Genomic DNA, 24,436 nt, shown 5'->3' with positions numbered 1-24,436 from the left:
CTGTTTGGGGTGAGACTGGGAGAGGGTGCACCAGCCAGAGCCTGAAAAAGCAGGTTCCCATGACAGCTGGAGTGGCCTGAGGATGGTGAGGGGCTCAAGGGTCACCTCCTCTCATCAGAAGAGGATTCGGGAATCAGAAAACCATGAAGGTGGCACTGCCACCAGGGAGCTAAAGTGGAGCTTGCAAGGGGCTCTTCTCCTGCAGACTAGGGTTGGGAAGAGCCAGCAGCCTCTCCTCACCATGATATGGAAAATGTGTTGCTCTAAGGTCAGGATCAAAATCCTGTGAATAGGAAATACTCTTGGCACGCGGCTACCCGGTGTTAATTCCAGAAAAACGGCACTTGTCTTAGGGCAGCACACCTGCTGCCCAGGCAAGCGGAGGAAAACAGCCACACACTCCCTCCACGGCCTCCCTCAACACCTGGCCGTGCGGGAGGACTCAGGGCTGGAAGGAAGCTTCCAGACACCACCGGAGGGTCATCGGTGGGGACCAGGGACAAAGAACTTGTGCTCTGGAAGGCCCCTCGGAGTAATATTTGGAGAAAGCGAGGCTCCTTCTATTTGCCTGTTAGAGGCCTACTCATGTTTTGCTTCTTCCTCAATTTCTGTATTTTTGTTTTTCCAGGAATTTATCCATTTCACTTAAGTCACCTCATCTGTTGGTACGCAGTTGTCCACCTTATTCCCTCATCATCATCTTTATCTCTCTAAGTCATTCCTGACATCACCAAAGTTTCCCTCCCTTTCCCCTGGTCAATCCCCTCAAAGTCTGGCCATTTGTCCGCCTTTCCACCAACTGGCTGCCGGTTTTGCAGGGTCTCTCCGCCGCCTCCGGCGCGCTCTACTTCGGCTGCAGTCGGCGCTTCCCGCCCCTGCCCGTGTGTAGTTTGCTCTTCCGATTCCTGACGGTCCCACTAGGTTCCAGGGGTCGCCTGGACACCGCCCATCCTGCGCGGGGTTGGGGGGGGGGGGGGCTGGTGCGTGTTCTCAGCCCGAAGCCGCTGCTTCCTCCAGCTTCCTTCCCTGTTGGCTCAGCGGACGTCCACGCTCCGCGGGCAATGGGGGGGATGGCCGGCGGTACAACGGGGACGGCGGGGAGGCGAGCCGGGACAGCGAGGGGAGGGGGAGGGGGCCGGGGGACAATGGGGGGACAGCGGGGGGGCCGGGGGACACGGGGGGTGGCCGGGAGGCAGCGGGGGACAGAGGGCGGGGGGGAGCCGGGGGACACAAGGTGAGGCGTCAGCAGGAAGGCAGCCGGGCACGGCCGCGGACCCGAGCGGTCACCGCCGCGGCGGCCGGCAGGACGAGGGCTGGCACCCCGCGGGCACAGGTCACGGCCCCGCAGGCCCGACTTCGCTCGCGGGGGGTCACCACGACACCCAGTCGCTGAGCGAGGCCCGGAGGCTGCGGGGGCCAGGGAAGCCTGACCCTCCGCCCGCGCCCTCCTGCCCCAGCGGCCCAGCGCCCTCTGACCCCGCACTGCGCACGGCACGCCGGGACTGTGGCGCTCCGACGCTCGCGCTGTCTGCCGGGACTCGTAGTCTCTTCGCAATGGGCCTCGGCGCGTGACTCCGCTGCGGACGGCGGCCCGCGCTGCATGCCGGGACTCCTGGTTTAACGACCCCCCGGGCTTTGGTGCCCCAAGGGACTCGTGGGACAGGGGCGCGCGGCCTGCCGGGAAGTCGCAGTGCATGCCGGGGTTTCTGGGCGGCGGCGCGCGCTGCACGCCGGGACCGCAGCCCCCCGCCGTCGGCGTCCCCGGGGCCCATGGGGCGTGGCCACAGTGTTCCCGTCCGGGCGGCCCCACGCGCTCGTTCCCAGGGCGCTCCGGGCACCCGCGGCCGGCGCCGCGTCTCCCGCGTGGGTGTGTGTTTACACGCGGGCCCAGCGACGCACACGCGCGGCGTCACGCGACGTCAGACGCTGTCCCGGAAGTCGGCGCGGGCCGGGCGGCGGGTGGAAGCCGGTGCCGGAGCGCGAATTGCCGGGCGGTCGTCTTCGCCTCCTGGGCCGGGGCCGCCGTCCCGCCCGCCCGCCCGCCCGCCCGCGATGGGCGCCGGGCCCTGAGCGCCCAGTCCGCCGACCTTCCCGCAGCGACCCCGCCCGGCCGCGATGGAGGCGCCGCCCGCGGGCCGCGTTCCCGCCGAGGGCGCCCCGCCGGCGGCCGTGGCCGAGGTGCGCTGCCCGGGCCCCGGGCCGCTGCGCCTGCTCGAGTGGAGGGTTGCGGCGGGCGCGGCCGTGCGCATCGGCTCGGTGTTGGCGGTGTGTGAGGCCGCCGCCTCCGCGCAGCCCGCGGGGTCCGCCCCTGCCCGCGCCGGCTCCGGGGGCTGCGTGCGCGCCGAGCGCAGGCTGAGGTCGGAGCGTGCCGGTGTGGTGCGGGAGCTGTGCGCGCAGCCGGGCCAGGTGGTGGTCCCCGGGTGAGTGGGGCTCGGGGCTGGGGTCCTGGGCCGGGGCGAGCTGGGGAAGCCCGGCCCGCAGTCGGCACGGGAGACGTCGGCGGCCTTCAGTTGGGTTCCCCGTCGCCGAGATCAGGCGCCGCCCGCGGGGGTCCCGCAGGGGCTTCCCCTGGGGCTTGGCGTCCGAGAGTCCTTTGCTCTGGCCTCCGCCCCTCCCGCTTGGCTGGCACTGGCTGCGGCATCTGCTCCGCCTCACGCCCCGCCAGACATCCCCGGGAGCCTTGTCCTGTGTCCACCTCGCCCCAGCGTTGTTTGCAGAGGGCACCGTGGTCGTGGGCCTGGGGGTCAGGGGCGCAGGCTGCCGGGTGAATGCAGGCACTCTCCGCTGAGCTGTGGCTGGCGTCCTCGGAAGGGAGAGGCTGGTTGGGCCGTGCTGGGGGCGCGCTAGGGCGCGCTGGGGCACGCTGCCGTCACTGCTTGGAGGTCAGAGTCTTCTGACCATCCCGGGCTGGAAAAGCCATGAGCCCACCGTTGTGGAGGGAAGCCCAGTGCTGGTGTCGCTGTGTAGAAGATTCCTGAACTGAAGGGCTCTTTCTCCAGTGACCCAGATGAGGCCAGGAGCGCCCGGACTAGTCAGAGACTAGTTGCAGCTGGTTAGTGAGAAAGTCCCCGTGCGGTGCTTTGATCGCGGCCGCAGAACTAGCAAATCAGAGTAACCCTGTACTTAGCCTCACCCGTCAACCACGTACCTCCTCCAAGAACAAGTTCTCTGTGCTGAGAAGTTTTCTTTTTTTTTCCGTGTTTATGGTGTTTGAGGTTTAGGGGGTCTCTCTGCTGTGGTTCCTCCTGGGCCTGCGATGATCGGGTTCTCCTGGAGTGCGGGTGTGGGTGGATGCAGGGAAAGCACCGAGCAGCCAGGCTTGCCTGGCCGGAGCTGTCCTTGTCCCCACCACCACAGCATCAGCAGGATTGCTCCTGACACATCCACGGTTATCCTCAGGCTGCAAACAGTTAGTTCTGGGAACTGCTTCTGGTTGTGGTTGACTATTCTGATCTGTAACGGGATTGTATGTTTTTGTATCTGTGCTCAGGTAGAGGTAGGAACCGCACCCTTGTCCTGGGACCAGGATAGGGTGGGCAGGGTGGGCAGGCACTAGGCTCCCAGGGGTGTTGACACGTCCAGCACCTTGCCTTGCTGAGCTTCTCAGCAGCATCCTCCTCCATGCTGCTCTGTCCTTGGGCCGAGTCTCATCCAGAGAGTCCTGGGGTGGGGAAGTAGACAGAACGTCTTCATAATTTCCACCCAGAAAAACAGAGTTGAAAATATTCTGGCAAGGCACAATCTGTCAAACTGAACCTGTTAATTATCACTTTATCTAATGATGTCTTTCCTTCTCACCTGTGTGCTTTCCTGTCTGTTGTCATTCAGTGGGAGATGGTGCAGTCCCCAAAGGAAGATCCATGAAATAACCTGGGAACAAGTGTGGTGGTGGGTAAGGACCAACGGGGGTAGGGGCAGGTGTGCGTGGTGTCCACCCAGCTCCCTGGGCCCCCTGGTCTGTCCACAGAAGAATGTCTCCATCAGCCAGGGTCTGGGCTGAGTGCTGCCGGGCAGGGTGACGGTACCAGGCTTGCTTCATAGGCTTGAGGATGAAAGATCAGAGAAACTCCTAGGGAACACTGAGAGTCCAGCCAAGATTGTAAAGTAGAGTTAGGTTATATAGGGTTTAAAATTCTGAGTGCAGTCCACTTAGCGCCCCGAAGTGCTCATCTACAGAGGTCTTGCCTTTGGAAGTAAGGAAGTTACTTTTCCATACTGGTATTGACATCTCTGATGAGCTAGCTAGAACATTCTTTCAGTTAAATGATCTTATTCTTCCCTGTTGACATCTGCACTATTTAAAAGATTACTCAGTTAAAAACTCTTTATGTCTAAAATTGGGAGAATTGTCACTTTATTTAATTGAACCCACTAAACAATCTGTACTTCAGATGAATTTGTGTGGGTTTTTTTTTTCCAGTTTTCACTTAACTACAAAACTATTGGCCTTTTAACCAACTTTATTTGATATACATGCATGGTTTATTTTTATTGCAGTTCTTTGGATTTTTAGGTATCTTTTAAATAAAGACGTTTGAAGCAAATGGGTTTTGAAGCATGATCGGTCTTAAAACTGATGGGTATGCTTTAAGAGGTTATAGCATGTGTTACCATATTTATTTCCATTTTCATGTTTAAAGTTAATTTCAAAGCATATAATATGAAATCAAATATCTGGTTACAGAAGAATGGAAATCTCTAATTTCATGTGTTTTTTTTTTGAACTGCATGAATACTGATAGTAAAGCCAAAAATGATAACAAATAATGTAATAATATGTCAGTTATCTCAGAAAAAGTGCTTTTTTTTTTTTTATTTTGAAGAGTGAGAATCTAGACAAATCAGTTTCAAAGTATTTGTGTGGTATCTCAAAAATATATAATTTCTAAAGGTTGTAAGTAGATCTTACAAACTTCTTAGCACTTTATATTTACAAAATTCCTTAGAACTTCAAGAACTTGAGCTAAATGTTGACCTATTTAGTCTTTGTATTTTGAAGAAATTTAGAAGACATTCATGGCTTTATGGTGATGCTGTGGATTATGGGTGCTGGCTTCCTCCTGTCCTCACCGGTCTCTCATGCTGGTGGTGAGTCGGCGGGGGTGATGGAGTTCAGTGTGCTGTGTGCAATGGCTGGTGCGTCCGTGCCCTGCGGTGCTTTCATCGGAGTGTGGTGGGGGGTTGGAGAGCGGCTACTGCTTTTTAAGGCTGGAAGCATTTAAAATTGCAGGGGTGCATCCTGGAGATGATGTTGAAATTCTGAGGCCGTGAGTCCTCCCCTGCCTGTGTAACCCAGCAGTGCAGGGGAGCCTTGGTGCCCCTTGCTTTTGAGACTTGGTAGGAAAATAGAGTTTTGTCAGAGAAGTCTTAGTAGGCCACACTGGCCATACATCGAGTTTTAAGAGAATTCTGTAAAGAATTGCTTTGTGGAATCTCAGTAGCTAAGTCTGGAGATTTTTTTCTGATAATGGGAATGGGTGTTGCCCACTCTTTTTAATTTAGTTTCTTCCGATGATTTGGTTTTGTCTCTTACAAGCACACTCAATCACCAGGCCAGGGGTGGCCGACGTCGTCTCAAGTGCCCTGTCCTGGCTCTGAATGTGCCCAGCTTGAATGGCTGGGATGGTGCTTCAGTCACCACCGCTGCCCTGTGGCCTGTCGCTGGCCCATCACTCAGTCAGAGCAAGTGTACGTTTTCCCTTTTTTGTGAACATAATTCCAGGGCTAGAGAAAAGTTGCAGGAGTAGTACCAAGAGTCCTCATTTTCCTTCCTAGGGTTGAGGAGTAAGCTGCAGATGTGATGTATTTTATCCCTAAAGCTTTCAGCTTCCTAAAAAATATTGTCTTAACCTAACCATCATATGATGATCAGAATCTGAAATAAGGTCCATGCAGGGCTATTTTCTGCTCATTAGATTTCCCTCTAACGAGCCACTCTTGTCCGAGGAAGCACAGGAAACCCCAGATGTGTGTTAGGGTCATTCTCAGAGCTCCTGGGTCTCTAGTGTCAGGTGGCCCCTCCTCTTCAATCTCATCATCAGCTGGTGGCTCTGCAGACTGGCTGGCCACCCACTCACGTCGTGCTGTGTGCTGAGGCAGGACTTGCTGGGGCCGTGTGTGTCCTGAGTGGGCCACTCAGGCAGCAGGTGTCCCCAGTTTGTCCTGTTCTGCTTTGTCAAGGTGGTGGCTGTCATGAAAAGGTACTAATTTTCCTGTTGTTATTGTGGAGTATCTTGTGAGGGGTACTTTCTTCCTCAGTAAATATCTTTAATTCTCTCATCCAATGGCATCTTGATGATTCTTGTCTGAATCTCCTGTATTTTAATCAGGATCATCCAGTGGTGACTTTCTCCAGTCTGTCACTGCTTTTCCTTTTTTTTTTTTTTTTTAACTTTTATTTATTTATGATAGTCACACACACAGAGAGAGAGAGAGAGAGAGAGGCAGAGACAGAAGCAGGCTCCATGCACCAGGAGCCCGACATGGGATTCGATTCCAGGTCTCCAGGATCGCGCCCTGGGCCAAAGGCAAGCGCCAAACTGCTGCACCACCCAGGGATCCCTGTCACTGCTTTTCCATTTCTGGGTTGGTTTTCTGCTGTAAGAACAATGAATTGAACCATGTGGACTCTTGGGGTCCTGTTGTTTGTACTGTTGTTTGTCCTGATGCTCCCGATGTCCCAGGTTTGGCCTGGAACTGACCCCGCAGGCAAGACCCCACCAGTCTGAGATCGTGGCCGTGTTTTCCAACATGAACGGTATTGGGGCTCCTGCTCCTCAGCTCTGGAATCCTCCATTTCTCCAAGAAGTCCTGCTTCCTTCTCATAGAGAAGGCCCTTGAGGAAACAAATCTGGGTGCACGAAATACATTTTCCCCAGTGCCCTCATACTGAGCTGTGTGTGTAGAGTGGGGGGACGTCCTTGAGCTCTCCTAACCCACCAGGAGGAGGGAGGGGTCTGACCCGACATTTAGCAGCGCAGAATGCAGGGCACCCAGCTTCCTGAGGCTCTGCTGTGCCTGGTACACCCATGCCCTCTGGCCTTCCCGTCACAGCAGACACAAGCTGATGCGCACAAAAGATTCGAGAGAGCTTGAGATTTGTGTATTTAGGGGGAAATAACTGTTTCAGAAATTGCATTTCATGATTTTTCTGTCGGTTTTTCTCAAGGACAAACCAGGAAAGTTAACATTTATTGGTGACTGACTTGAAGTTCTGGGGCTGGCTCCTGGGCCAAAGTGTTTTCTCTAGAGTGCCACTCCCCTCACAGGGTCGCAGTAGTGGCTATTTGTGGGGTAGAGGGGTAGAAACACTAGGATCACTCCCTGCCTTTCATCCTTGTCTTGTGTCAGTATCAGCAGAGTTGAAATCATCTTATGCTGAAAAGGGACATTACTATTATTTTTTTAAAATACTCTTTCCCTGGGATGCCCAGGTGGCTCCGCAGTTGAACACCTGCTTTTGGCTCAGGGCATGATCCCGGGGTCCTGGGATCGAGTCCCGCAATCCAGCTCTCTGAGGAGAGCCTGGCAGGTGTGGCCTTAACCCTGATGGATCCAGTTCTGATATGATGCTGTTTGGCTTGGGGGCCACTTTGCTAGATGTAGCACGTTGCATCTTCTGACTTGGGTACTCTGAGGAAGTTGCCTGCATTTTGTCTTGCATCGGACGACTTGCTTGCCACCTCATGTCTCCCTACAGCCTTCCTGGTGGGCTCCCCCACCTGGACCCGGCTCACCACCACATCCATGAACTGCGACAAGCACTGCCAGGGTGAATTCAACTGGAGACCTTGTGTTTAAGTTAAGCAAATACAAAGATCCTCTTAATGTTCATAAATACGGGGTTTTGGACTCTTAACACTACAGTTGACTCATATGTCAAGGAGGGTAGACATCAGAATTTTGAAATGAAGGCTTTTTATAAGGGATTACATTCGTTTGTGAGTTATCTGCATCTCTTACACGAGTCACATGGTGATGACACGCATGTGGTGTCACCATGGAGGGGTTCCTAGTAGAAGCTCACTTCATGTGCTAGTCATTGCTCAACATGAAATATTCCTTCAGATCTTTGGGTGATTGGACTTGACCCGAGTATCTCTTGAGAGTGGGGGCCTCCATGCGCCTGTCTCCCGGCCGCCCTCTGACTGTTTTCCTCCTGGGGATAGAGCTCTGCATCGTCCAGGACAGGCTTACAGGATGACACCCCCAATCTGTTTGTCATCTGAACAAGACAGGCAGAACCCTTTGACCCTGGCATGGAAAAGTTACGGGACCTTCAATGTGACCCGTAGGTGAAGGACTTTTAGTGAAAGGTGCATATTCAGGCCACTTGCAGGGGCACGTGGAGTGGTTAGCACATGTGCCCCCACCTCGTATTCCTGCCTGACTACCCGCCTCTCTGGTTGCCTACTGGCGGCAGACTCTGCCTGGGACTCAGAAACCGGGCCACTGCCTCCCCACTCCTGTCAAGGATGCTGTGTCTGCTGGATCTTCAAGGTACAGCAGTGGAGGGTATGCTGTGTGTCACCCAGAGCAGTGGGAGCTGAGGGAACTTTGGGAGGAGGTGCAGCTCTGGGTTTGGGTCCAGACAGAAGGATGAGGCGGAGGTGGTTGAGTAGCAGGCTGGTCTGAGCAGAGGAAGCCCCTGTGTTGAGGGGAGAATCCAGCAGCACTTGGGAGCACTTGGCCAAGCCTGTGGGTCCCAGTGGCCGTGGAGTGGCACAGGGAGGAGCCAGGTCTGCAGGGTGACAAGAAGGCAGGCTGGCATGCCACCAGCTGTCAGACTGCCTTAGCCCAGGTTGCCCTACATGGGTGACCCCACAGCGCTCTGCTGACTGGATGGTGCTGAGGACGCAGCACTGAGCTGCAGCACCGTGCCCAGGGTGCCCCCTGTGCCTCGCTGTGCTGCGCTGCCACGTGGCCCTTGGAACGGTCACCAATAGCTCTTCATCACCAAGTCTGTTGGCGTTGGCCTCGTTGGCTGGTCATCGGCCGGTGTAGATGTGCATTTTAAGTTCATAGTTGAGTGAGTTTTGACATGTGTGCCTGAAAACCACCACCCTGCCTGGGGTTGAATCCACTCGGGATTCTCCTGGGAGCACTTACACTGACATTCCTTTTCTTTCTCAAAATGTTTGTTCCCTGGCATCTGTTGTCCTGACTCCCAGCCTTTGTGAGCAGTGTTTTTATTTCCGTTTTTAGTTGATGTTCTTTTTCCTGCCTATCTCTTCACTGTTGGGGTTCCCCTCAGGCCTGCCTTCTGTTTCTATGAGGTGGTTACATCCTGGCCTGGGACCCACAGTCCATCACACCTGTACTCCCGCCCTGGCCATGTCCAGGCATGCATGGTGGCTGGTGGTGCCTCTACTGCCCTTGCTCTGTCTTCCCGGCCGACTCACTGGTCCTTTTTGTCCCTGGTCCCTGGCAGGTTTCTTCCAGAAACATCCCAGAATGTCCACCACAGCCCCATGTCTCTGGGTTCACACTTCTCCCCGCATTTCCTGCCCGTGCTGCTGAATATAGAGCTTGTCTGGTCAGCCCGCTCTTAGCACCCTTGCAACACCACCTGCGGGTTCTTGGTGCTACATTCAGGGTTCCCAACTGTTAACCTCATAGCTGCTGCTTTCACCTTGTTCTTCACTTGGGACATCTGAAGCCTGCTGCCCCTCACCTGTGCAGCTTGGTCTCACCTGCCCTACCCTTGGCCTGCTTCCTGTCACCTTGTGGGGGGCTGTCCCAGAAGATTCCTTCTGCTAAAGGACATTAATCCTCTAGAATTTGTCACACCCACCCACTTGAGGTTCCCCTTGAATCATGGTGACTTGGGTAAGACAAAGATTTCTCAAGGACCCAGAACATCTGATAAATTGGACTTGATCAAAATTTAAAATCTAATTTTCAAAAAACACTTAAGAAAATGAAAAAGCTGACTACAGAATGGAAACACCTACCTCACAAAGCATTTCAAGGTATTATTGGTTGAGCTAGAGACACCAAACACATCTTCAGGTTAATGTTTCAGGAGAGATTGGTGAAATCCTCCTGGTCAGGTGTTGACATTCCTGAAAACATATTCCCCAGCTCATAAGTTTTACTATAGAAATGAGTAAAGTGGGATGACTGGGTGGCTCAGTGGTTGAGTGCCTCCCTTCAGCCCAGGGCATGATCCCGGGGTCCTAGGATGGAGTCCCGTGTCGGGCCCCTGCATGAAGCCTGCTTCTCCCTCTGCCTATGTCTCTGCCTCTTTCTGTGTTTCTCATGAATAAACAAAGTCTAAAAAAATAAAGACACAAAGTGACACAGAATTTTAAACTGAAGACTGGTAAAAGAAGACTCAGCATTCCAGGGGGCAAACAGCAGACTTTTGCCAGGTTCCAGAAGGCCTGACAAACCCTTCAGTAAACCCATTAGCCAACAATTGATACACACTTTTGACTTTTGGGAAAGTGCAGGTCTGTCCTCTTGCCAGCTCTGCTCAGATCCTGTCAGTTGCCTTCCTGGCATGTTGCTTCTCCTCCTGCTTGCAGGAGAGCAGGACAGGCAAGGGTGGGGCCCCAGCAGGATGCAGTCTAATTGCAGGTTGCTGGCAAGGTGGGCTGCTCTGTGGGCAGCTCCACGGGAGAGTGTGACCCTCATGTGGCAGGAGCACGGCCAGGTGTCCGAGCGAGGGCTGATTTGGAGGTACCTGCCATAACAGCCATGATGCAAGAGTCCTGGACCCTGGCTGCCACTTGATGTGGGTGGTGTGGGGTCAGAATAAAGGGTGAAGGGGCTGTCATGCAAGGATGTGTGTGGGGCTGGGGATGGTTGGGTGAGGTGCTGCAGAGCCAGCCAAGTGCAGAAAGCCAACCGGGCCGTTGTGTCAAAGCCAGACCCAAGTGCCAGCTCCATCAGCAGCAGCACAGAACCTGGTGGTGGAGGATTGACGAGATGCAGGGTGCCAAGACTGGAGGGACAGTAAGCCGGGGTGGCGGGGGAGATGATGGGGACTACCCTTCGGCACACAGATCCTCCGTTTCAGGCGGGCAGCAACCTGGAACGTGAGGATGTCTTTGACCGGGCTCCACACAGATGGGGAAGCTTTGTGTGGAGCGGTGTGGTCCCCTGCAGGACTTGGTTGAAGATGGGAACATGGGGCAGATTTTAGGTAGAGGTTTGAATGGTGCTGAAGCTGAGCGAGCACAACCAGGAAGGGGCTAGAGTGGCAGAGCACATCCCTAAAGAGCGCCAGCACCTGCCACCTACCAGCACTGTGGTTTGGGGTCAAGCATGGGCTGTGAACACAGGGTAGCAAGTCTGGGCCCAGCCATTGGAGTACTGAATGCCTGGTTGTGAGTGTCCAAGATGGGAAGGGAGTAAAGGGGCCCTTGGTACGGGGTACCCATTTGGTACCTCTGTTAGCCCTTGGAAGTCCTTTGTGGTCCAGAGCTCTGAGGCAGTGTGGCTGAGGAAGGAAAAGTGTGTGGCCATCCATTCTGTGCATGGCACTCAGTGGTCAGCCAACTCTCGGGCCTCAGGGTGTCCGTGTGCTCTGTGGCCTTTGTGAGGATGCACCCAGCAAGGCCCTACTTCGCAGACACTGGCCTGACGGGTGCTCTCGGGCCCAGGTCTAGATGAGGCTCAGTGGGATCCGCAGACCCCCATGGCACTGAGTTACAGGGCCCTGGAACTCTGACCACTCAGCCTTTAGTTTTGTATGCCACTTGCCCTACTTGGGACCAGGGTTTGATACAAGCATGCAAAGGAAATTGCCATTTCTGTGTCGGTAAAAACCAGAAATATAATTATAGTTCTATCAGAAAAATGTCTGTGACTCATAGCTTCTCTGTGGACTGGGGACGCTACATGGGAGACAACATTTATCAGTGTTATCCCAGGTTGCTCCTTGCTGTATTAACAGCAGCTTCTGTGTTTATAATTTATCGGAAGTGTTAGAGTGGGGCTCATGAGCATCCCAAGTCCCCTCTCCTGCCAGGACGTCCCTGGTTCCTCCAGCTGCAGCATATGTGGTTCTGTTGTGTTTGCATGAGAGAGATGCGTGGGTGAGAAGCCCCTCTGCTTCACAGCCAGGGGCAGGGCCCTGCTGGGCAGTGCCACCTGCCGGGAGGGAGCTAGAAGTCACTGGGAGAACCAATGTGAGACCTGGAGGTCTATATGCCCCCTGGGGTTATGTGGAATCCAGGGGTTGTACTTCTCTCCTTCCCTAATATGGGACCATTTTCATCTCTATTCTAGGGCGGTTCTGGTACGGTTGGAAGGATGTAGCCACCCGGTTGTCATGAAAGGCCTGTGTGCTGAGTGCGGCCAGGACCTAACCCAGTAAGTACTGGCTCCTCGGGCTGGAGGGCGGGGCCTCTGGGCATTTGAGATGGGGTGACCTACGGGTTCCAGGAGCCTCCACCTCTGATGGCACCCTCCTTATCTGGCGACTTAGGTCCATCTCCCAGGGAGGTGTTCTTTCTGGTTTTGTTTCCCTAAGTTCCGAAGGCACTGGAGAGGTCTGATACTCACCCCCGTGTGGTCGGTTTGCTCTCCTTTCAGCCAGGCAAACGGCACATCTGTGATCAGCCCATGCCTCACTGCTCCTGGGTCCCCTTCAGGTCCCCCCACCTCGTTCCTGGGCTCCTTTTCCACCTGTGGCAGGCGGTCACCCTCGGTAGACTTGCTGAGCAGCATGGACTGTCCTGTTTTGGGGGCTTTCATGTTTTGGGGCCTCTGTTTCAGTGCGGCCATCACAGTTCATTTCCAGGAGATGTCTGTGAGAACTTTCCCATCTGTTCTCAGACGTCAGCCGTTTCAGCAGCTGTGGGCAGAATGAAACTGCACTGTGCTGGCCGTGAACTTCCCCTGCGTGTCAATTAAAATCGTGTCCTTGACGTCCTGTGTGCGTTCTGGGTATAGTTCTTCAGTGTGTTCATCTCCGTGTGCCTTCTCCTGCCCGCAGGCTGCAGAGTAAGAACGGGCAGCAGCAGGTCCCTCTGTCCACAGCCACTGTGTCCATGGTGCACAGCGTCCCGGAGCTGATGGTGAGCTCTGAGGTAAGTCCTGCCTCTGGCAGAGGCTAAGTGTCAGAACATTTCCTGGGAATAGCAAGGAGCATCCGTGGGCCTCTCACTACACAGAGGCTGACTGAGGAAGGTACCAGGTCTGTCGCTGTGATGGTTTCTGGGATAGCCACTGCTGAGACAGGTGGTCTGTGTGCACTGGGTGGCCCACCTGCAGTTTCTATCTTTGCCAAAGGGTTCTGCCCACTAGGGAGGTGCCGGCCCCAAGGGGTGTTGTGGCCGTGTGGTCTCCCTGGCGCAGAACGGGAGGCTGATGGACGGGAAGGCATTGTGCATGCTGCCGTGTGAAGAAGAGTGTTAGGGTGGGGGGCAGGCAGTAGCAGGTGGTGAGAAGTACTTGCAGCAGGCGGTGCTGGCGGAGTGGACGTGGTGTAGAAGGAAAAGACATGCGCTGTGCGCATCCTCATGGAAAGGCTTGGCAGGGCAGTGCTTCTCTGGGGTGGGGCAGATGTATGTACTTGGAACCCTGTTTACTTCTCCCCCGTGTCCAGGGTCTCGTGGGCAGTGCTGGTCAGAGGCATCCTGACACCTTGTATTCAGGGGCCGGGTGAGGGAGGGGTGTGAGGACGGAGCTTCTCCTGTGATGGGGAGGCAGGGCAAGCACCTGTTATTGTAAGTGGGTGAGACAGTTTCAGCGTTAGTTTTACCAGATTTGTGCTCTTGAATGATACATACCGGCTCTATTTTTTGTGGGAAAGACATGTCAGATACAGGATTCTGGCTTTCCTGAATTTTAAGCCAAATGTAAGTATTTAAGAGTGTATGGGGGATCCCTGGGTGGCTGATCGGTTTAACGCCTGCCTTTGGCCCAGGGTGCAATCCTGGAGTCCCGGGATCGAGTCCCGCATCGGGCTTCCTGCATGGAGCCTGCTTCTCCCTCCTCCTGTGTCTCTGCCTCTCTCTCTCTTTCTCTATGTCTATCATAAATCTTTTTAAAAATTTTTAAAAATTAAAAAACCGTGTGAGTGAGACAGACAGAACTGAGAAGTCAGATAAAAAGAGAAGAAAGTGTCCCCCATTGTTGCTGCCATGACAGATTATCGCTGGCCTGTGTGCACAGCCCTCCCAGGGCTGGACGTTGCAGTCCTATGGCTGGCTGATCAGGACCAGGGGTTTGTCTATAAAAATAGGAACTGAGCCAAGGAGGCATAAGCAATGCGCAGCCCAAGGCCCCTTCCCGGAGGAGGCTCTGTGCTGGCCCCGCGCTGGCCCCAGACGCCACTGCGTGCCCGCCATCTCCAGGAACCCCCTGGGTCTGTCCCACGGGGGGTGGTGCCTCCAAGCATGGCGAGAGGTGTGCCCCACCCCTGCCACCTGCCTGTTGCTCCTCAGTTGGCTGCCCTCCTCCCTCCATTTTACAGCTCGTGGCATCCCATCAAACCTTTATGGACACAGCTTTCTTTTCATCTCCTTTTTCATGAGTTAACATGTTACGTTATAGAATTAGATCACAAATCATGTCTTCAGTAGTTGGGACCAAACAGAAGCAGCTTGGGTGGCCATGGAGCAGGCCGTGTGGCTCCCTGTGCTGTGTGAGCGCGGTGGGGCTGCTGGCGTGGTGCGGAGGGCAGTGGCTAACACCTCAACTGCGTTTGTTTGACGAACAAAATTGGATTTGGTTTTGGGTCCAGATATACTCACGTCAGAATCTTCCTTTTTATTTTAACTTCAGCAAGCTGAGCAGCTGGGAAGGGAAGACCAGCAGCGTCTACATCGAAACAGAAAGCTGGTGCTCATGGTGGACTTGGACCAGACGCTGATCCACACGACCGAGCAGCACTGCCAGCAGATGTCGAACAAAGTGAGCGCTTCCTGGGCTGGGCTGGTGAGGAGGGGCCGGAGCCCAAGGCCCATGTGTCTGGGGTGGTTTCCCCAAGCTGGGTCTCACTGGGAGGCATCAAAGCATGCTCTCGCCTCCTGGCTCCCTTTAGGGTTCAGGACCTGGAAGCCTTGAGGCCCAGCGGCAGGCAGTGGTGTTGGCAGCCAAGGAGACACAGTCTGGGTGGGGACAAGGAGCTGGCATTAGGAACCTCTAGGAATCTCTGAAGCATTGAGGGTAGGGGTACAGGTGGGTCCTGGATCTGGACTCAAGAGAGGGCAAATGAAGGCTGGGGTTCTCCAGGGAAATGAAGTTTTCAGAGAAAAGTAAAGGGTCGAGAATGGACCCTTATCTCAGTTAAAACTTGCCACGTCCCACCTCTTTGTATGACATGGACCCTGAGAAGCCAGATTTCTTCAGGCACCTTCAGGAGGCATGTAATAGTGCCCATTGACACATGGCTCTCTGAAGGCTGGACTGGCCGATCCTGTCATGGACTAATGAGGCCTTGCCAACACGGGAGCCCTCGGTTTGTAGAATTCTTAGCTGTTGGGCCATCGATGCGTAGACTGTGTCAGAGGTCAGGTTGTCAGCATCTGCGGTTAGCGGTTCTTAACTATGGCAGAGCCTGTAGGAAGGCCTCTGAGGAGAGTGCCAAGGCCAGGCCCGTGGCTGGGGACATAGGAACAGGAGAGGTTTGGGCCCAGCATCTGGTGGAAGCGGTGTGTCTCAGGGTTGTGTTACTAACATGGCCTGCAGGAAGTTTGGCTTCGTAAAGAGCCTCGGCAGTGCAGCATCCATGTGGACCCTCTCCCTCAGTCCCGCAGGCACTGGGGGTCTCCTCCCTCACCGCACACTGCAGGCGGCAGGGGCTCCTCTCAGAGCTGCAGAGTGCCATGGATTCATTCTCGCTGAGGTTTAGTCCTGTCTCCCTAAAAGCTGTGTGCGCTGTTTGTCATATCGGGAGATCATGTGTGGGAGCGACAGGAGGTCATTTCATTCCTAACAGCTGTTCTGCTTCCTGAGTGTCTGAGAGTCAGGGGGACTCTGTGTAAAGAGATACTTGCCGCACGTATGTGGCCATGTGTCTATTTCACAACTGGCTGGGGTTTTTGTTGTGCCTTTGAAGTTGGCACTTTTAATTAGTTTCATTAACATTTGGACTGGTTGTGACGTGCCTGTTTCCTCAGCTTGTGTGATCTACAAGCTGAAGACCCCCGCCCCCGCCCCCGCCTGTGTGGACAGGCCTCAGCTTCAGCTGGCCATGGTGGGTTCCATTCTCCCCTCTGCTCACGGCTCACCCGCAGGCCTGGCTCCCATTGGGCTCCCACTGGCACTCAGGTGCTCACCCACCTGCCAGTGACATCTAGAAAGATGCATTTAACTCCCAACTTTAGAGATCCAGACTTGTGTTTGTAAGGATGTTTCTGTTGCACCTGTGGAATAGGGGAATGTGATTCTAGAATTCTACACTAACAGATGTTTTAACATATGCTGCCAGGTTTGACTAGAGTAGGGCTATTAAAAAGTTAATTAGGACCAAGGTCACTTACTTTGTATTTTTTTTTTTTTTGGTTCAGAGTGTTTTTACCAAGGAAATTAATGTTAAACAGGATTAAGAAGATCAAAGTTTAGCTTCCTTAGGAAAGTAAACTAATTCATGTATTAATCGCATCTAAGCAGGTTGGTGTTACTAATGTTCCGTGTCTACTTATGGGGCTTTCGAATACTACGTCAGCTTTGGTGCTGTGTTTGTAAGTTAACCTGCATCTTGAAACAGTCAGTGATCTAGACTAAGTTGCGTGGTTTGTCCCTTCAGTGGGTCTCACCTGCTGTGGCTCTGCTACTCCACAGGGGTTAGTGTTTGAGGAACCGGAGACACGCATGTCTTCACTCAGGGACACTTGCTTTATCCCTTATAGAAAAAGGCCACAGACAAAATAGCACAAAGATCTGGTGACATCGCTGCAGCCTGTGATAATGGGGTCCCTTAGTTGTCCTGAACCAACTAAGGTGGTACAGTCCTCGTAGGTGGTTTCTGGGGTGTTGGTTATGTGAAAGTCCCATGGGTGGGAGGCCGCCCTGACGGTAATTACCGTGGGGGGCACTGTCTGGAGGGGTCTTGTGGGGGGCTCCTGCCTTCTCACCAGACATGTGTGTCCTTCCAGGGCATCTTCCACTTCCAGCTGGGCCGGGGCGAGCCAATGCTGCACACCCGCGTGCGTCCCCACTGCAGGGAGTTCCTGGAGAAGATTGCCAGGCTGTACGAGCTTCATGTCTTCACCTTTGGGAGCCGGCTGTATGCCCACACCATTGCAGGTGGGTGGTCCTGTCCTTAGTCACCCGTCCTCAGTCGTGAGTTAACTGCACGTTGTCCATATGGGTTTGGGTTATTTCTTTCTTTTGGTGACACCCTTAAAGATGGAGGGGAAAATCCAGCTCTGCCAAAGTTGACTCCGTCTCAGAGCGAGCTATTGCTTCCCCAGATGGGTGGGCCACTTGGGCTCTGGTGAGGAGCACACTGCAAGCCCGTTTGAAAGTTGCTCAGGACAGCAAGTAGGCAGAAGAATAGAAACTGGCTCTCTGAGCTTAAAGTTTTTTTATTAATTGGTTTGGAAGTGCCCCTGGAGCCACATTGCTAGTGTCCGTCCTTAACCCCTCAAGTGCAGGCAGCACACATCTCGTTTGTGAGTGAATAATGTGATGGCTCTGGGCTGGCCACACTGGTGTGGCGTGTGTACACAGGCCTTCCTGGGCCACAAGGCATTGCACACTGCGGCGGCTCCACCCAGGGACCGCCGCTGGGCTCTGGTCCACTCTATCTGTGGACGTTGGTGCCTGCATTACAGTGTGGTCCCGGCACCTCCTTCTTTCTTACGGGGTGGCCAGATTAAGTACTTCTAAGTAGAAGTGTTTTTGCAGGTTAGTCCTGACGTTTGTCAATGGAAACGTTCTTTTGAATCCCCATTTAACATGTAACCTTTGTAGGAAATTTTAATCCTGAGCAAGACACCCGTGCGTCAAGGTTCCCTTGTTGTGTAACTGAAGTCACTGTATTTGCCTTTGTCGAGCGGCTGCTGGGAATGTGATTTGAACATGGTGTCACCACTCCATGGAACTCGTGTGCACCCTTTGGGCTTTGCCTCCTGGCCGCCGGGTGACTTGGGCCTTCGCCTCCAGAGCCGTGGCGTCTCTGAATCTCGGTCAACAGGGCCTACAGGGTAGTGAAGATACCACTGATTCTGATAGGAGGGCCAGGGTGGGGTGCCCCTGGAGGTTGAGAGGACATTCCCAGGGGCCCTTGGGCGGTCTGCCTCCTCCCCCTTTCAGGCTGTGCTTTGTACCTTAGGATCCTCATGTCCCTACATTGTCCAGACACATGGCAGGCCAGGGGTCCCACAGCCACCAGGTGGCCGCCTCCAGCGTTGGCCACAGCGTCGCACATAGTAGATTTGGGAGGAAGCCGATGGCCCCCAGGACAAGTGCCCCACGGGGCTGTGAGTTGGGTGGGCCTTCAGAGGGCAGGTCACTGACAGGAGAATTGAGCTTGGTGCCAGGGGTGGATGTGATTGTTGACAGGGCAGCTGGAGGCCCTGCCATGGTTTCTACAGATTCCTCTTTCTGTCCACTTTGTTTTGAAAGTTGTCATTTTCATAGAACGTGTATTTTTAGTATAAGTTTTGATAGTCCTATTTTTGTTAGAACGGTGAAGAGCCTGGGGTGCTTTTCGTTTATTTTATTGTAGAGACAATTCTGTGAGTGAGCTTCAGGTTTAGCTGCCCAGTGGCATCAGCGTCAGTATGGAATCCGTGTGTTTATTTAGGGGAACGTATGTTGGGAATATTTCCCCTCAGAGTGCGTGTTCTCTGTTAGCACCTGCTGATGATGGGGGTTGGGGGCCCCACAGATGTGAACACCAGAGGTGGCCCTGGAGGAGGGGGACGGGAGGCTTCCCTGCTCAGCGTGCCACCTGACAGCCGTGCGTTCACAGAGCCAACAGGACGAACCATAAAAAGATCTCCAGGGAACATGGTAAACATGTCTGTGAGGGAGACAGGCTGCCCAGGTGCCTGGTGCAGACAGCCAAAGGCATAGGGAAGCTGCATGCACTGGCAACCAGAGCCCCTCATGGAACATGCTGGGCAGAAATCATTCGCTCATGTGTCCATTGCCCAAGACTGCAAGCTCCCTGGGGGAAAATATCAGCTGGTCATATGTCTCACCATTGTTCTGTTTTCTTTTCAAAGGCTTTTTAGACCCTGAAAAGAAGCTTTTTTCTCATCGAATATTATCAAGGGACGAATGTATTGACCCGTTTTCTAAAACAGGGAACCTCAGGTACGTACTTGGCTGTGTTCATTGAGGCAGAAAGTGCATCAGGCTGGCAATCCAGTAATTCTGTTTACTTTTTTTTTTTTTTTTAAGATCTTATTCATGAGAGACATAGGGAGAGGGAGAAGCAGGCTCCCTATGGGGGGAGCCTGGTGGGGGACTTGATCCTAGGACCCCGGGGTGACACCCTGAGCCAAAGGCAAACGCTCAACCACTGAGCCCCCCAGGCATCCCCTTCTATGTTTATTCTTCCTGCTTCTGGCTTTATCTTCACAGCGCTCAGAAACCCTCCTGTCTTGTCGCCCAGCCTCTTCCCCTTCAGATCCCCAAGCATCCAGGCAGCGGTGGGCTCCCCCAGGGTCTGAGGAAGGGGTGCTGAGATCAGGGCTGGGGCAGGGCAGAGTGGGAGGTGACGAGCAAAGGGACCCAGAGCTCCTCCAAGAGCTTGGTGCTGGTGTCTCATGGTTGTTTCCCTAGGAGTGTGCATGCACTAATCCTACTGGCTCACTCCCAGATCTGTCACCATCCCATCTGCCCCTGATTACATTCCTGTCCAGCACCCGCTGCCCCTGCCTGCCCTGCTTTCACAGTAGGGTGCTCCCACCCCCAATCCACAGGCTCTTGTACATGTTTGGAAATTTCTTCACTCTGTGCAAGGAACTTTCCCATTTCTACCCAGAAAGGTAGTCCATCCATCTCCCCACACACACTCCCTCCCTCCCGTAGGGTACACTTGTTTTCATGCACATTGGTCCCTGAGGATATTTGGGCAGTTACACTGGGGCCCTGGCTTTGGCTGGTGTTGGTCGTCCTTGTCCAGCGTTTCCTGTTTCAGATTTAGGATGTGGGCACACAAGGCCGTAGGAACCCAGAGGAGAACGTGAAAGTACTTGCTTCAGAAACCAACCTCGTGTGTCCTAGTTACTGTCACGGTGATCAGTGATGAAGACAGATCCATCTAGTGATAGATTCAGGGAGAAGCTACCTACCCCCAGTGAGAACGCCAGAGGGGAGCGGCCTGTTCCCCGGCAGGCACAGGTGATATGGCTTGTATAGGTACAGGCAATGGGGCTCTTCCTAGTTTTTATCTCCCTCATCTGGAGTCAATATGCCAGAAAGTTTCGACTGTGCAAGTTATTTTAGCTGCCTTTTATTTACCTGTGGGAAACAGACTCAGGAGATACTAATTTTGGACACATGAACATGTTTTCCTGGGTAGTTGGAGCCATTAGCGACTAGGGGACTCAGCAGGGGCCGGCAGTCCTCCCAGGGTTATTTCCAGATCCAAGAAGAAATCGGTTTTGTTTTTTTTGTTTTTTGTTTTTTTTTAAATTTTTATTTATTTATGATAGTCACAGAGAGAGAAAGAGAGAGAGGCAGAGACATAGGCAGAGGGAGAAGCAGGCTCCATGCACCGGGAGCCCGATGTGGGATTCGATCCCGGGTCTCCAGGATCGCGCCCTGGGCCAAAGGCAGGCGCCAAACCGCTGCGCCACCCAGGGATCCCAAGAAATCGGTTTTGAATTTTGAATGCTACCAGCCTGTCTGAATCCCAGAATTGTAGATAGAAATAGAATTTACAAGCCTGTGTGCGGGTAACAGAGCGTGCCTGCGTCTGTCCCATGGCGAACCCTCGCTAATGTTTCTGCTGACTCTGTATATTCTAATAGCATTCTTGGACTTGAGAGCACGTAGGTGCACTGCAGGAAACCATGGTTTATTTCTCACGGTGGAGATATATGGTCATGTCTCTTCCCCCCCATTACCTGAAAACCCTCAGCTGTGAAGCAGAAGTCTGCAGACTGGCTCACAGGCTTGTCACCTGTATTTGTAAATGTCCTGGGACACGACCATTTGTGTGCCAGCTTCCCAGAACGTGGACACAGCCCCCACACTCTAAACTCCACACTGTGGCTCCATAAGGAACATGTGCTGGTTCCTGCCTTAAGGAGTATCAGAGACAGTGGAGAAAGCTGAGTTATTTTAACATTGCTTTGTCTGGAAACTTTGAGAGTTTAAATATGAGCTAAACAAAGTCCCTCGGTGTCATTCCCATCTGTTTCTGTCTAATCCATAATCTGCTTGCTGCCTGGAAAAGATTGTCATGACTTCTAACAGATTATTTTCTTGCAAAATATGCTAGTTCGGGTATGTTTTTACTTCTAGAAATCTCTTTCCCTGTGGAGACTCAATGGTCTGCATCATTGATGATCGAGAAGATGTCTGGAAGTTTGCCCCCAATCTGATCACCGTGAAGAAATACGTCTACTTCCAGGGCATAGGAGACATCAACGCTCCCTCTGGGTCTCGGGAGTCCCAGGCAAGAAGGAAAGGTGGGTGAAGGCCTATTGCCCAGCAGCCCCTGTTGGCAGCTGCCATCAAAGGCTCACTTTGTTTCTGTTCCTTTGTATTTCAGTACTTACAGAGCTGCCTGTCTGTGTTCATGATAAAATAACGAAAAGCACAACGTTTGGTTCTCACTTGGGGTTTTCTTTTTAAATAGTATTGATCTAAGTGTTTTCCCAATTGAATAAAGATGAAAGAATTAGCTTAATTCATTATATATGAATCCTCCCTGTCATACTGGTTTCTCTTAAAAGATAAGCAGGACATTGGGAATTTGGCCATCGTGATCCTTGGAAAGCGTGAGCTGTGGGGTGGAGCAGCTCCAGCAAGCTGGTGGTTGGCACTGTGCGTTGGCCCAGAGCCTACAGGGAGCCACACAGCTTAACCTATTGGACAAGTGTGAAGCCAGAGTCTGTCTGAAGAAAATGTAAAGTTTTGGTGTGAAGTGTTTCTGATGATCTTTAGTTTGTAGACACGATGTTTGAAGCCTACAGTGACTGCTGTAGTCATGAGGCCTCCCGCAGGGTGTCCACCCACAGCATGGGAGCCTAGAGCGTCCTGTACACATTTTAACCAGTTGTGAAAACCAAAACAGAGTGACCATCTGTGGCCAGAAACCTAAACATTTGCCTTCACAGCTGCAGTTTGCTGAGCCCAGGTCTAGAGACAAACACAGGGGATGGGAGAAGGGGGTTCATGTTGGATGTTATGTAACAGTCACCCTTTGTTTTGTGCACACCTGCAGTAAATCAGTCTTCAAGAGGTGCTGATGGCCCAGAACAAGCTCCGTCCATCAGGGAGATCGAGGAAGGACGGCAGGTTTCTGGGGTTGAGCAAAGTAATGGCCTTGGGAAGCCCATGAGGGAGCTCAATGGGGGCGCCTCTCCACGAGGGGACTGGCCCCTGCCTGGGCAGGAGGAGGAGAGAGGAGCCCGGCCCACCACCCGTGGCCCCTTGGCTGATGGCAAGGGGCCCCCCGCCTGTGCTCAGCAGCATGGTCGGACATTGCCAGAAAAGCGACCTGCTCAGGGCACAGCCAGCGGTGACCTGGACTTTGACCTCTCCAGCGACAGCGAATCAGACGCCCAGTCATCTGATGGTGAAAGCGGGGAGGGGAAAAGCCTGGAAAGGCCTCAAGGAGCACGAGATGCAGGAAAGGCGGCACAGCGGGGCGGCCCCTCTGGCCCAGGAGGGGAGAGGCCCACAGGAGTGAGTCCATGTGCAGAGTCAGCCCCAGATGCGCAGGAGGAGGGCGAGCGGGATGGCCTATGCGGGCTGGCCGGTGGCTCCGCGGACAGGAAGGAAGCCGAGACGGAGTCGCAGAACAGCGAGCAGTCGGGCATCACGGCGGGCGAGTCTCTGGACCAGAGCGTGGAGGAAGAGGAAGATGACGAGGACGACGGGGACGAGGACGACCACCTGGTCTACCTGGAGGAGATCCTTGCCCGAGTGCATTCCGACTACTATGCCAAATATGACCGGTACCTCCGTGGGGACAGCCAGGAAGCCCCCGACATAAGGAAGATCGTCCCAGAGCTCAAGAGCAGAGTGCTGGCAGACGTTGCCATAATATTTAGTGGGCTACACCCAACAAATTTTCCGATCGAGAAGACACGGGAGCATTACCATGCCACGGCCCTTGGAGCCAAGATCCTCACTCAGCTAGTGCTGGACCCCGACAACCCCGACAGGGCCACCCACCTGATCGCGGCACGTGCAGGTAAGTGCACCGGTGCCCCCACTCTCCTTCTTGCCTAGGTGGGGAGGACACAGAGAAGACCTCCCGGCAGGGTGGATCTGCACCACCTGACACGGCAGCTCTGAGAGGGCATGGCTACTTGTTCCACTTTTGCAGTTTTCATAAGCATCATCCTTGTGAGCATCCCCTCATGATTATATGTTGGTGACGTTGTGACTTCTGTGTCTGCCTGTGTGGGGGTCTGTGTGGGCAAGTGCTGGGCGGGTGCTGTCCATGGGCATCACTCAGCATGGGCGCGGCACCTTTGGGTTTGTTGGTGTGCTGCTGCCGTGTGCTCTGTGTCGTCAGTCTCCTCCGCCTGGAGTCGGAGGTGCACATGGTTGGGTGCAGAGCAGGGTGGGGAGTTCGTGTTGGAGCCCAGATACCCAGGAGGTTGTCAGCTGAGCCTCTGACTTGGGGGCTGAGCATGAAGGTTCCAGCTGGAACCAGATACGTCCTAAATGGTTGAAGCTATGAAAGTAAGACTGAAGTCATTGCAGGAAAGCCCCTCCCCCCCCCGAAATCTTGGAATTTCAGCCAAGAAAACAGCCCCCTAGGAACTGGCAGATCGGGAACAAACACTTAATATAGTATTGCTAGGAAAACAAAAAACTAAGCAATTACTGTTTTTAAGTGGTCCTCACAAGCAGTGGTGCGGTGTTTCCTAGACACAGCCCGTCCCTGGCTGCTCCCGGCCCTGCTCCTCCCAGGCATGCACCTGCCGAGCCAGGCCTTCCAGGACACTGCCTCCTCACCCTGATCCCACGTGTATCACGTCCCACGTGCCTTTTGCATAAAGGAACAAATAGAAGCTTCATGTTGGTGTGAAATGTGGGCAGACTCTCACTGGAAGACAGATGCAAGCTTGTGGCAACACTCAGGCAATTCCACATGTGCTGAGCCTGGGGCACAGGGAAGGAGTGGCCAGGCTCACCCCTCTACCTGTGGCTTCGGACCCCGGCCTGGGTGCCCAGCCCCTTGTCCTCCCCTCTGCCCAGTCCCACCACTGACAGTGCCAGTAGCTGGCCTGACCTTTGCCCCCCTGCTCACAGCACAGTGCAGTCTACACTTGCAGTAGGTGGGACAGGGGTCCTCACCAGCTGTTAAAGAGTCTTTCCAAGGACATAGACATGT

General features: G+C 53.9%; 1 protein-coding gene across 7 annotated transcripts in view; it reads left to right on the top strand.

Moving 5' to 3' along the window:
• The first annotated feature begins 1,831 nt into the window (after positions 1-1,831).
• CTDP1 (CTD phosphatase subunit 1) overlaps positions 1,832-24,436 on the top strand; it is a 58,934-nt gene continuing 36,329 nt past the window's right edge. For 5 of the 7 annotated variants that reach the window (XM_077872558.1, XM_077872483.1, XM_077872318.1 and 2 more), the window contains exons 1-8: positions 2,101-2,420; positions 12,238-12,321; positions 12,947-13,040; positions 14,740-14,868; positions 17,055-17,205; positions 19,134-19,224; positions 21,385-21,551; positions 22,310-23,284. In XM_077872558.1, coding sequence (XP_077728684.1) covers positions 2,116-2,420; positions 12,238-12,321; positions 12,947-13,040; positions 14,740-14,868; positions 17,055-17,205; positions 19,134-19,224; positions 21,385-21,551; positions 22,310-23,284 — 1,996 coding nt within the window. In that variant the 5' untranslated portion in view covers positions 2,101-2,115. Of the gene's footprint in view, positions 1,868-2,100; positions 2,421-12,237; positions 12,322-12,946; positions 13,041-14,739; positions 14,869-17,054; positions 17,206-19,133; positions 19,225-21,384; positions 21,552-22,309; positions 23,285-24,436 lie in introns of those variants that run through there. The other 2 variants (XM_077872399.1, XM_077872626.1) reach the window with 2 other exon arrangements.

Source organism: Canis aureus, chromosome 1, assembly GCF_053574225.1.
Source record: "Canis aureus isolate CA01 chromosome 1, VMU_Caureus_v.1.0, whole genome shotgun sequence".
Taxonomy (NCBI): domain Eukaryota; kingdom Metazoa; phylum Chordata; class Mammalia; order Carnivora; family Canidae; genus Canis; species Canis aureus.
The sequence above is the reverse complement of the archived record's forward strand: the minus strand, read 5'-3'. Positions and strand labels throughout refer to the sequence as shown.